The sequence below is a fragment of the Cryptomeria japonica genome, chromosome 3 (genome assembly GCF_030272615.1).
Source record: "Cryptomeria japonica chromosome 3, Sugi_1.0, whole genome shotgun sequence".
Classification (NCBI taxonomy): domain Eukaryota; kingdom Viridiplantae; phylum Streptophyta; class Pinopsida; order Cupressales; family Cupressaceae; genus Cryptomeria; species Cryptomeria japonica.
Genome location: NC_081407.1, coordinates 264,125,164 through 264,138,674, shown reverse-complemented (window position 1 = coordinate 264,138,674; position 13,511 = coordinate 264,125,164). Strand labels below are relative to the sequence as shown.

The 13,511-nt window shown below is 33.3% G+C and overlaps 1 protein-coding gene across 1 annotated transcript; it reads right to left on the bottom strand.

The window, feature by feature from the left end:
• Positions 1-590: 590 nt before the first annotated feature.
• On the bottom strand, positions 591-2,483 carry LOC131066813 (caffeic acid 3-O-methyltransferase 3-like). Its single transcript, XM_058001663.2, has 3 exons — positions 1,727-2,483; positions 1,073-1,137; positions 591-890 (listed from the first exon to the last, which is right to left on the bottom strand). Exons 1-3 carry the CDS (start codon positions 2,406-2,408, stop codon positions 597-599), a joined length of 1,041 nt encoding a protein of 346 aa, XP_057857646.2. The 5' UTR covers positions 2,409-2,483; the 3' UTR covers positions 591-596.
• Between the last annotated feature and the right edge of the window lie 11,028 nt (positions 2,484-13,511).

Here is a 13,511-nt window from a genome sequence, read left to right as displayed (position 1 = left end):
GTTAATGCGTAGGGCCGATTTAGCATCATGATTTTGATTGAAGGTGGAAAACAAGAAATTTGAAGGTTCTAGTAATGTAAAAAATTAGAACCATTCAAGGTTTATATAGTTTTTTTAAATTTTATGGAAAAATATAATAGTAATATATTAGTCATTAATAAAGTCAATTTTGCATCATGATTCTAGTCTAAGATGGAAAACAAGAAATTTAAAGGTTCTCGACATGTACATAATCAAACCCATTCAAGGCTTATATAATTTTTTAATTTTTTTATTGAAAATATACTACTTATACACAAGTCATTAATCACATAATGGCTTTACAATTTTCATCATTACATATATAAAAAATAATATTAGACAAGCTAAAATTCAATCTAATACATCTCATAAACATCATGTCCTTATTCATATATATTATCAATATATTCTTACAACTTAAAATCATTTTCTTTGCAATTTAACAGTTCATTACAAAAGAAAATGACATTTTAGAATAGTTACATGAAATTGTTAGATAAAAGTATGTCTTAAGATAAAGATACTTATTGAATTATTTAAAGGAAAACTTAACATTTTGATATCTTAGGTATGCTTTATGACTTAGATACTTCTATAAGTACTTGGAGAAAAGGTAGTTTCATGATATTGTAGCTCTTGAATCCTGCTTTGAAAAATAATTGGCTAAATTCTTCCTCACTTCTCTCTTTTCCACCCATAGTATAGATTGTCATATGTATGTCAAACAATAATCCTAGCCGATTTATGCTTCCTTCTGAACCATCAAGTAGTGCTTCAACAATTAGGACCTTCCCATATTCTGGTGTTGCTTCATAGAGCTTCTTCAAAATTTCTATACACTTCTCATCATCCCAATCATGTAAAATCCACTGCAATAAATATAATAAAAACCTTTCATAGAATGTATATTGATGTACCAAAGAAAGATAAATCATAAAAGGATGCGATAATTATAATATGAACCTCTAAACAAACATAGTGTAATGTAACAAAGAAAGATAAGAAGTCATATGAGACTAATGTATGTTGTTTCTTAAGAAAAAGCTTTTACCTTCATGAAAATTATATCTCCACAAGGAATTTTGTCAAACATGTTTCCACCAACATGCTCCACTCCTATAATTAAGAAATAATGAATAAAAGTCATAAATTTATGAAAAAAATGAAAATTTTCATACTTATCAAATTATTTATATAATAATATTATATAAAACAAATATTTTTACTATATTAAAATACTTATTAAATAAAATTTGAACTTAATCTTTCAAATATAGGCCTCTATCGTGAATGATATTTATTTATTTATTTTAAAACATGATATACATTGTCTCTTTAATAGGATTGGATCACAGGAAAAAATTTCCTTCTTACATAACTTAAATTGTAAAAAAAAACATTAAAAAACTTTCCTTCCAAATAAATATTTCAGCATATATATTCTTATAAGTATGAATGCACCAATCAATACTATTATAAATCTTCAAATAAGATAGAACTAGTTATTTTTCCATTCTAAAAATGAGGTTGAGTTTAAACAACACATTTTAAGTTTTGATTTGTTTACATTATTCATCTGATATTATACTAATAGATTGTTTCTATTGAAGAAGCTAGTACATTTTCAAATGAACCATCTAAACAACTCAAAGCCTAAAAACATAGGGTTTATACCTGACCCCAAAATTGAGATGAGATTGTTCACCTGATATGGCAGGTGCAGTAGCAATGACATGGGGCAAGTCGAAGTTAATGCCCTGTATGTGTGGATGCTGAGAAACAATAACAGACAACCCAGACCCTACTCCTCCAGCTAGATCCACCACAGTCCTCACACTCCTGAACCCATCATACATCTTCACCACAGAAGCCATGACATCTTTTGTATGGCAGGCCATCCCCTCATTAAAAAGCTTGTTGGCTTCAGCATTTGTACCCACATATTCCCAGGGATTCATGCCATGGACTTTGATAAAGGGATGACACCCTTCCAACACAGCATCATGAAAATGGTGTTGTGGATCCACATAAGCTTTGTCTGCCAGCAACATCAGAAATGGCACACAGGAATCCCTATATCCTTCCTTCACTAGCAGTTTGGAAACATTGTTCAACCCATATTTCCTTTGCTTGGTTTGCTCATCTACATCTTCGGTGAAGACCCCACAAGAAGCCAGCAATCTCAGAATCCTAAACAAGTATTCCTTGTGGGGAATCTTATCTTTTGTAGAGGCAGAAATATGTTGAGCAATGTCATCAACAGAGAGAGGATTTTGTGTACCATGTGTGGCTATAATCTGTGGGATGTTAAGCAAGACAACAGCTTTGAGAGCCATGGGCTTTGCAGCAGAAAGCATCATCTCATAAAGGTGGAGATGGGCTTCCATTTTCCAAGTGTGAGTTGAAGAGAATGGAATGATTCACTCACAAACTTAGTTTCTTTTATAGATCTGAATAACTCTCTAACAATGTACTTCCTTGTATAGATCTGAATGACTCTCTAACTGTAGTTTACTTCCTTTTATAGAGAAAAACTGAGATTATGGGTCCGAATCTCTCGGATATACAATGAGAGGAATGCTTCACACTTCACGCAGATAATGCACGTTTAATTTGATTACTCATTTATCATGTTTAATCGCTACTGTTCATTTGATAACGTGGAGATTTATCATGTTTAATCGCTACACATTTAATTTGACGACTGATTTATCACGTTTAATCGAAAATTTCGCTGCTGTTCATTTGTTAACTGATTTATTGATCTCCATGTTGAATTTTGAAGAAAAGAATATATATATATTAAAAAGCTAAAACGTGGATCATCACCTTCTAGGGTTCGTATACTGCAAACTTCAATTCATTCACACGCAAGGTATGGCCCGGCTCAAAAGCATTTTTGTTTTATTATCATTTTTAACTTAAAGGTGGGAAAATAAAATAACAAGGTGAGAATATAAAATTCTTGAAGCATCTTTTAATAGAAATAATGAGTTCAAAAGAAAAATTTGATACTTTGATCAAGGGGTCTTTTAATTATTTATTATTTTTTTGGGACGACAGAAATCTTATCATGATATTTTTGGAATCTTGGATCTATGAGCCATTTAATCATTTTTGGAATCTTACTTGGAATCTTATTTGGGACTTGAGAAATCTTATAATGATATTTTTGGAATCTTACTTAGACCTATGGGCCATTTAAGCATTTTTTTGGTACTTATGAATGTATATATTAAGAGATTGAGATAAGGTGCATAGGTGATATTATTAGAAAATTATGTTGACTTTTTTTATAGGATTAGAGTGTCAATCTCCATATTAATGTTTTAATCTTGAAATTGTATTATGACTATTAATGCTATAAAGAGTTCAATGATTTTCAGGTTGGGTTTTTATTAAGTGTATATTTGAGCCACTCTATTTCTTTATTCTTTTTCCTAACTATTTTGATTAGATACAATGGGATAGACCTAAACCTTTGCATAACACTTGTTAAGCTAAGATCAGGGGTCTCATGAGGAATTAGAGCTCCCAACAGCTAGAACAAATGACAATAAAGAACTAGAACCAGCCAACAACTAGAACAAACAAACAAAATAAACTAAATCAGAAACTAGAAACTGAAGGACACCAAAAAATTGAGCACCTCCAACAAATGACACAAATATATTTTCTACCTGGTGGTGTTTTTTTTAGCTTGCTAGTCCTAGTAAAACAGTTTCAGTTTCTCAGAAAAAGATAATCTTTTGTTTGGTTCTTCACTTGGTGAGATAGCAAGGGACTCTAGAGTAGCCTTGACCATGGAAGTGGTTGGTTATGAAGCATTAACAAAGGTCGTATCCAGGTAGTGCTTCCTCTTTGCATGTCTCCTACCAATCTCTTCCTAGATAGCTTGTAAAGAGGCCAATTTTTTTCTCGCCAATTTGTTGTTAAGAGCCACCATCTCATCCAGTTTCCTCTTTAAGGTCTCCTGTTTGCCCTAAAGCTCCATGATAATACTTTGTATTCTCGCTCTTGTCCACCTTGTCACTAAGAGCCTTAATTTGCTCTTCTAGATTATACCATATCTCAAGCCTCTCTGCTAGATCATTAGCTGCCAACCAAACCCTTTCATCTTTATCTTCCATTGCCTAATTGGAAGCTCTAGCATTAGCCTAGATACCAATGCCTCCAGCTTGTGTTTTTTTTTCTTAGCAAAATTAAATTGGTTGAGAAGCCAGTGAATGATGGAATTTCACCTATTATAGGCACCACAAAGCTCATTAAACTTCATTTTAATATATGGTAAATACAATTTCTGGGGGTAATCAATAGGGGGGGATGAGGGGAACCCAAAGAGGCTGAAGAAGGGGTAGTAAAATTGACATTGGGGTTTCTCGGGTTCTACTCAAAGTCTGTGGACCAAGAACAAGCTAAGTTCTCAGAAGCAGATTCTTCCAAAATTAGTTCTTTGATGATAATTTCTTTAGGAGGAGAGGCAGGGCATTCATTTTAATAGAGCGATTGGGAATAAAATGGGTAGGTAAATGGTGCAAGAGCACACAAGACAAGATTGGCCACCATGAGGCCATAATGAATATTTATGAGATAATTAAGTCTATGAGGTTAAAATGACCATTTGGTATTTTAAACATGGATAATAATGCCATTTGGAGTCATCAAACTCATGTAAGGAGTCATTTTGTAATAAGTTGTCAAAATTGTCATGTTGGGCAAATAATGTCAAAATGAGTAATGTAATGGGGTTCAATGGGTAGAATAGGTTTTTAATGAGCATTTTAAGTTTCATAAGGTCTTGTGTGACCATATTAATTTAATAAAGTTTATTAGAAAGTTTCAAGATGCAAAAAGATTAAAAACTTGTCAATTGACAACTAAAAGTGTCAATTTGACAATAAATTAAAGTTGTAAACACCCAAAAGTGGTTGTATGGGTGGTTAAGAGTTGGTTTTCAGTTTCCATTAAGGGAAGAGGTTTAGATATGTTTTTTATGATCCAAAATGAAGAGGTAGAGGGTTGGATTTACTTGGCATTGTAAGAATTTGTGGTTTGGCAATAAAAATACAAGGTTTTCCTTGCAATTTTGGTTTAAAATTTGCACTTTATTGGTCTGAAACTCTTCTTCTTTGCTTCAATTTTGATTGAAAATGGATTTGGAAATGTAAAGGAGTGTTTTTAATATCATTTGATACTATTATTGAAGGTTTTACATTCAAATCTGATACACTTCTATTTGCTGTCCTAAAATTTGCTCTAGGTGATTGTTTATGGGAAGTTTTGAGAGTCACAATGCAAATGTGACCTATTCCACTTTATGTGGTTGTTGTTTCTTGTGGAATGGGTCAGGAATAATGTATAATATTTATCTCTAACCTTACATGTGCAGGAAATAATATGGAGATGAAGTGTTGATACCCTAGGGTAAGAGATTGAGTGAGGAAAAGCATGAAAATGGAGGCATGAGTATAGTAGAAAAAGATATACCTTAAAGAGGTAGTTTTTTTATGTGAAAAAATGTTAGGGGATGGTAAATTAATGGTGAATACTAAGTTTCAAGATCTGGAAGTGAGTTTTGGGGTTTGAACAAGGAGGCCCTAGTGTTTTAGGCCTAAAAAGGGGGGTTTAGTATATAACGTATAAAATGATTGTGTATTGTCTTGAAACATAGAAAATATATGGTTTTGGAACATTTTTCAAGACTTTTTTTGGGTTTTGTGTTGTGTTCGTACCGTTTGTTGGTACTTTCTTTGGAAAAGAGGGCTAATTGGGCCTAGTTGGTGTGTAGCAGGGTGCTGGTCCGAGTATTTCGTCCAAAAGAACCATAGTTTATTTTCACATATGTTAGGTAACTTCAAAAAGGGTATCTAGATATTAAATTTATTTGTCAAGTGTTTTCAAATTATTTTGAGTAAATGTCATAATACTTGTTGAACAGGGCTACTAGGGAATTGGCCTATTTAGGGACTCGGGTAAGGGTTTGAGAGAGAACCAGTTGATAGGGTGAGTGAATCCTATTGGGTAAAGTGTAATAGGCTATTTTGAGACCTTATGAAGTTTTAGAACAAGTTGGTGAGGTTGAGAGTTCTATTTGGGCATCTTGGTGAAGCCTAGTGAAGGAAGCTGAAACAAGAAGAGTTGAGTTTTTGAAGAAGAAAGAATGATAAGTTGCAATGTTATTGTGGGAGGGTCCATGATGCTCTGAATCATAGTGGTATCAAAGCAAGCAGTAGGTCCTTGCAGATTGCAGATTGAAGATTGAGAAATAAAAGAGGAAACCATCATGGAAGAAGATGAAGAAATATGGGCAAGGTATGCCCAGGGGCACTCTATATTCCGGACACAATGCAAATGTAGGGGTAAGGTATGCATGTTTGTTGTTAGTAGTGGTTCTTTTGAAAATCTAGTCTCATTAGAGATGGTTGAGAAGTTGAACTTGCCAAGGACACCTCTTGAGTCACCTTATAAAGCATATGGGGTAAGCAATGATCAATGGGTTGATGTTAAAGAGCAAGCATATGTTTCTTTCAACATTGGTTCATATTATGATACTATTCTACGTGATATTATGCCTTTGAGTGATTGTCATATGATCTTGGGTAGAGTATGGAAATTTGTTGTTAAAACCCTACATGATGGTAGAGAAAATGCATATGTTATTAACAAGAATGGGAAAAAGTTTGTGATGACATCATTCCAGGATGACAAGGTAGCATGGGGAATGTCAAGGATAATGTTGATTGCATGAAGAGAGTTCCTAAGGCATGAGGAACATAAGGATGAAGAAAGATAGATATAGAAGCCACTTCTAGGCTTGAAGAAGACAAGGTAGAGTCTAAGTTACAGGAAGAAGATGCAAAGAGCAGGTATGAGGTGAAGGAGAACAAGGAAGCAATCCTTGAGAAAGAGTAGCAATTAGCTTGTGAAGAGGAAGATGAACCTAATGGAAAAGAGGTTCAAAGAGTTGAGACAGAGGTAGATGACAGAGATGCTGGTGATGACAACAAGGGTTCAAGTCTTGAAGGGCTTGAGTATGCAAAAGTGATTTTGATTGGGACAATGGAATGTCCTTTGGATGGAGTAAAGGGTATAGTACAACAAAGTACCCCTATGATAGTGAATTGTGAGGCTAATGATGTAGCCTTGAAGTTGGATAGAGAGTTGGTATGCCAAGAGGAATGGCATGAGATGAGGAATGAGTTGGTAAAGGAAGTTGAGTTAGTTGATAAGATGATGATGGGCCATGAGAAGGCTAGAGAAAGTGCGAGTTCTCCTAGCATGGAGATGAAATATGTTGATGATAAGAATATGAGTTGTCTTTGGGTGGTAAGTCTGATTGTTTTGTAGATGTATGTTGTTGTGACAGAGATTCCAAACATGGTGAAGATGATGGATGTTGGTAGAAGTCAGATGGTGGAAGGGGCATGCTATTGCTTCTTGATTTTGTTGATTTTTCTAATGAATAGGAAACCAAGAGTGAAGATGAAATGGAAGAGTCAGAGTATCAAATGTTTTGGCATATGTGAAGATGCAGGTCAGATAGAGAACATATGGGAACAACCTAATTATGGCATGGAGGATAAGATTCAAGAGGAAAAAGCAGCAATGAGGGGTACAAGAGATAAAGCATGGATGGGAAGTCAAGAGAATGACAAATACAAACCCAATGTGAAGATGAGATCACTAAAAGGGAAATATGGTGCAAGTTTTATGTTTGTTTGTTTTTGCAGGTACACCATTTCCAAGAGACTTGGAAATTTTTGAGGCGAGGAGTATGGTGCAGGAGCACCCAAGACAAGATTGGCCACCATGAGGCCATAATGAAGATTTATGAGATTATTAAGTCTATGAGGTTAAAATGACCATTTGATATTTTAAACATGGATAATAATGCCATTTGGAGTCATCAAACTCATGTAAGGAGTCATTTTGTAATAAGTTGTCAAAATTGTCATGTTGGGCAAATAACGTCAAAATGAGTAATGTAATGGGGTTCAATAGGTAGAATAGGTTTTTAATGAGCATTTTAAGTTCCATAAGGTCTTTTGTGACCATATTAATGTAATAAAGTTGATTAGAAAGTGTCAAGATGCAAAAAGATTAAAAACTTGTCAATTGACAACTAAAAGTGTCAATTTGACAATAAATTAAAGTTGTAAACACCCAAAAGTGGTTGTATGGGTGGTTAAGACTTGGTTTTCAGTTTCCATGAAGGGAAGAGGTTTAAATATGTTTTTTATGATCCAAAATGAAGAGGTAGAGGGTTGGATTTACTTGACATTGTAAGAATTTGTGATTTGGCAATAAAAATACAAAGTTTTCCTTGCAATTTTGGTCGAAAATCTGCACTTTATTGGTCTGAAACTCTTCTTCTTTGCTTCATTTTTGATTGGAAATGGATTTGTCAATGTAAGGAGAGTTTTTAATATCATTTGATACTGTTATTTAAGGTTTTACATTCAAATCTGATACACTTCTATTTGTTGTCCTAAAATCTGCTGTAGGTGATTGTTTTTGGGAAGTTTTGAGAGTCACAATGCAAATGTGACCCGTTCCACTTTATGTGGTTGTTGTTTCTTGTGGAATGGGTCAGGAATATTGTATAATATTTATCTCTAACCTTACACGTGCAGGGAATAATGTGGAGATGAAGTGTTGATACCCTAGGGTAAGAGATTGAGTGAGGAAAAGCATGAAAATGGAGGCATGAGTATAACAGCAAAATATCTACCTTAAAGAGGTAGTGTTTTTATGTGAAAAAGTGTTAACGGATGGTAAATTAATGGTTAATACCAAGTTTCAAGATCTGGAAGTGATTTTTGAGGTTTGAACAAGGAGGCCCTAGTGTTTTAGGCCTAAAAAGGGGGGTTTAGTATCTAACCTATAAAATGATTGTGTATTGTCTTGAAACCTGGAAAATATATTGTTTTAGAACATTTTTCAAGACTTTTTTTTGGTTTGGTGTTGTGTTCGTACCGTTTGTTGGTACTTTCTTTGGAAAAAAGGGCTAATTGGGCCTAGTTGGTGTGTAGCAGGGTGTTGGTCTGAGTATTTTGTCCAGAAGAACCATAGTTTATTTTCACATATGTTAGGTAACTTCCGAAAGGGTGTCCAGATATTAAATTTATTTGTCAAGTGTTTTCAAACTATTTTGAGTAAATGTCAGAATACCCGCTGAACAGGGCTACTAGGGAATTGGCCTATTTAGGGACCCCGGTAAGGGTTTGAGAGAGAACCAGTTGATAGGGTGAGTGAAGCCTATTGGGTAAAGTTGAATATGGTATGTTGAGACCATAGGAAGTTTTAGAACAAGTTGGTGAGGTTGAGAGTTCTATTTGGGCATCTTGGTGAAGCCTGGTGAAGGAAGGTGAAACAAGAAGAGTTGAGTTTTTGAAGAAGAAAGAATGATAAGTTGCAATGTAATTGTGGGAGGGTCCATGATGCTCTGCATCAGCAAACCTTTAGGCTTATGTGTAGTCATTATACTTGGTTCGCACTTCCAAACATGGATTCTAGAAAGCTCCATGACCAAGGTGGATTTAAGGAGGGGGTCATAGGGGTTAATGAAGGGCCCACTAGTAGGGGTCAATTATAAATTCTCAGGATTAATTCCTGATGTATGGGGAGAAAATTCTTGAATTTAGCCACAATAACAGATTGGGAGATGGATAAAAAAATCCAATAGAGAAAGTTTACTTTCACATCGTACCTGAGATGATTTAGCATAGGGAATAACCAGGTTTGGAAGCATTTGAATCCGCCATCCAAGGTAATGTACTTCATAAGGAGTAGTGCGGCCTCCTTCCAAGTTCTAAGAAGATCCTCTCTATGAAAACCATTTTTGTAGGCGAGCAAGTTTTTCACTTGACTTGAGGAACCTCTTGAATTTAACTTTGTAGTGTCCCTCCAGTTTTTTGAGGAAGATGATTACATGTTCCACAATGAGACTAGTAGCAACAACAATAGACTACACCCCCAATACTAACTTTTCCCTCATCCTAGGATTGGACAAAATATTTTGAGAGAGAAGGGTCAAAACCCTTCATACCCTTGACATAGGACACAAGTCTACCTTTTACAACCTAAGCCCAAATATTACCATTTTTCTTGAATTTTCCATAATTATCTGTCTCCATTTGAATGAGATCACTCACCATATTTAGTTTGTTCCCAAGAAAACTAGTAACAGTGACTGGGAAAGGGTTGTGAAAACTAGTTCTAGGAAACGGACGACAAATGGCCATATTGGGATATTTGTAATTATCACTGGTATGGACAATATAAAAATTAAAAAGATGATGTTTAGATTTTGTGATCAGGACTGTCATATTATAGCTTGGCATATCTTTATCTTGAATCATCATGATGACATTGTTAGATTCACCCTCTATAATAATAATTTGATAACCTCTTTCCTTAGCAATTGAGATCCCTTAAAATGTTGCTGCCATTTCTACAAAATTGGAAGTTTGAATGCTTTGATTAACTGCATAGGCTAGGATCAACTTGCCATTTGAATTCCTATTGACCCCATCCCGTGACATTCAACTTGAGTTACTCATTTCTCTATGTGTTGATTTATATATCGCTAAAAAATATTTTATCATACATGTACATGTTTTCCTCATAGGGTCAATGTAGAAAATATCCATGTTACATTTTTAATTTTTGGGTGTAGATTCATGTGCACTTATATCACCACTATTTTAGATTTTAAACCTTATGGTATTAAAAATTAATGCATGTCATTTTACATTCATTTAGTATCAAAGTCATAGTCTGACTCATAGGAGGGTTTATTTAGTATCTAATCTAGGCTAGATAATATGGACATGCAAGTGTGTTTATAAATCCCTGTATTGCTACCATTTGATATAGAAGCTCTCGATTTATTAACCTCAATATTAATACGTGAAAAATGCTCCTAAGATGGAATTGGTGCATCTTCCATGATGTAGGTACTTGAAGGGGCAATGGGGTTCTTTCTTTAATCTAGAATCTTACCATGTTCAATTTAAATAACAAATAAGCGATAACATGTTTTTATCTCTACTACATGCAATAAATAACTTAAAGCCATTTAACATAAGATAGAAACACATATATACATACATATAACAATGGATAGATAATTCTTTTTAATGTGTCATGCATTTAGCATAATAAGGGAACTTCATACATGAGTAAAATTATAGTGAACACAAACAAACATTTCTAAAATTTTATAACACAAACCAAAATTTTCAATTACACGTGACATATAGTCACATTTGAACCATAAGAAGAGTACATAAATAATAATAAAAAAGATATGATAATTATGAAAATAAATTGTACTTAATAATCATTTATCAAACTTGTAAACATTCATATGCAATTTACAAGAACTTGACTATCACTAAAATTAACCTTTATTAATTTAATATATGGTGATCTATTTACCATATTCATATTACATTCACACTAGTCAAAAGAACTAAGGACCAAACACATTCAAATGACTAAATAATATATTAACTACACATGTAGCATGAACATGGAAGGTTGTGAAACCTCCAAATTTAATGGGTGAGATCTGCTACAATCTTAGGAGGGTGGCTAGAAATTTTTAAAAACAACTAAAAAGCATGATTGAACCCATCATAAATACAATCATATCTTCTTTAGAATCATTTCCTAGAAGTTTAAACAATGCATAACTTATGCATGAGATGATGCTCTTCTATATATATATATATATATATTTAAATTTGACTCCTTTAGAGGATTGGTTATTTGAAATCTACCTTTTTAGATAAAATTTGGTATCATTGTAGGCTATAGTGAGGCTAGCAAAGGATACCCTTCTAGCTTGGTAGTGATGTGATAATTTTTTGGTTATGGATTCATAATTTTATGATAGTAAAATATTCCAAACAAATCTACATAGTACAAGCAAGATATCATGATAACATAACGCAACACCTACAAGGTACAAGCATTGACAAGGGTCAAGGAGAATATCACATAGATAATGTTGATTTTATAAGTTTCAAAAGATACAGATATCTTGATATGACATGTTCCATGATCAATCATGATATCCTTTCTAAAAAAATTATAGGGCTAAAGGAAATCTTAGGATCATATTGGTGTTTTGATGTGTTGGTAAATCCATTTGATTATTCAAATTCCAGTATGTGAATTTGAGAGGCCTAACTTATATTCAAGGATGAAGAATACAAATTCTTAGTTGACAAATAGTAGTTAGTTGTAGAAGAGGAAGCTAAATCCCTATAAGAAAAAAATAAGGAAGAAAAAATAAAAAAATGAAGAACTTGTACAAAGATAGAAGGAAGAGGTATTGGAAAAAAAACATAAAACCTTCAAAGATTTATGCTTAGACTATTATAATCATAGAATTTATTTATGTCACATATCTATATTGGTCAAACTACTTAACACAATATTTATGACATTATCTGTTAAATTATTTTATTTAAGATGAATTTATTGGAAAAGATATTATAGATATAAAGTTGGAGATTCTTAATGTGTGAAATACATAATTTATTCACTGTAAAACTTTAAAATAAAAAATAGTAATTTACATACAAACTAAATTTTTCAATTTTTGCATGAGAGTGTGATTGGCATCAAATAATTTGACCATTTATGATGAATAAACTTGTTTTTTAAAGGTGCTACCTCAAAACTTGGTTGTGATGGATCATTGTGATTTAAAAAATATTAGGGCATTGGAGTTCTAGAGATGGAGTGTTTGGCATCAATCCTCACACATGGGTAGAACAAATTTTGACCAAAAAATTTGGTGCATATGCTAAAGCATCCATAGTTTCTTTATTTTTCTAGATCTTCTTCATCTCAACCTTCACATCTTCTACATTGATTCTCTTTTTCTGGTTTATTTGTAACTTTAACCTCATTCCTTCTACATTTCCTTGTCATGATTTTAGATATGTTGCAGTTATAGCATTAGATGTTTACCAGAGCCTATTTTGACTTGCACTAGTTAGCTTTATGTCTAGAAATCTTTCATGTATAACAATGGCCTTCAAAATGGTTATATCTATTTTGGTTTATGATTGGATTCCTACATTAACTAGATTTGTGACTATATTTATTTCAAGGATAACATCTACTAGAGAAGAAATTAGAATTTTCATTCATACTATTCCTAAATTCTACTACTTTATGACCTATTTTATTGCATTTATAACAAGAGCCATTAAAGAAAGTATTCCTTTTACTTACCCATTTCTCGACTAGTGATTTACTTTTATCCTTCTTGATGGATTTGTTGGAGTCTACTGTCTTTGCTGGAGATGAATCCTCTTTGTGATTCATATTGGATTGTGAGCATTCAACGGATTCCAATCTTGCATCCTATTTGTTTTCCAAAGGCATTTTCACAACTATCATCTTGTCAAAATTATTGGAACTAGGTTTTTTTTCTTGTTTCTTTGCTTTCTCTAAATCTGCCTTTAGAG

Coding starts and splice junctions, on each gene's coding strand:
- LOC131066813 (XM_058001663.2), bottom strand. CDS start 2,408: ATGGAAGCCCATCTCCACCTTTATGAGATGATGCTTTCTGCTGCAAAG. Junction 1,138..1,726: donor TACTGCACCTGCCATATCAG/GTGAACAATCTC, acceptor TCTTAATTATAG/GAGTGGAGCATGTTGGTGGA. Junction 891..1,072: donor GAGATATAATTTTCATGAAG/GTAAAAGCTTTT, acceptor TATTTATTGCAG/TGGATTTTACATGATTGGGA.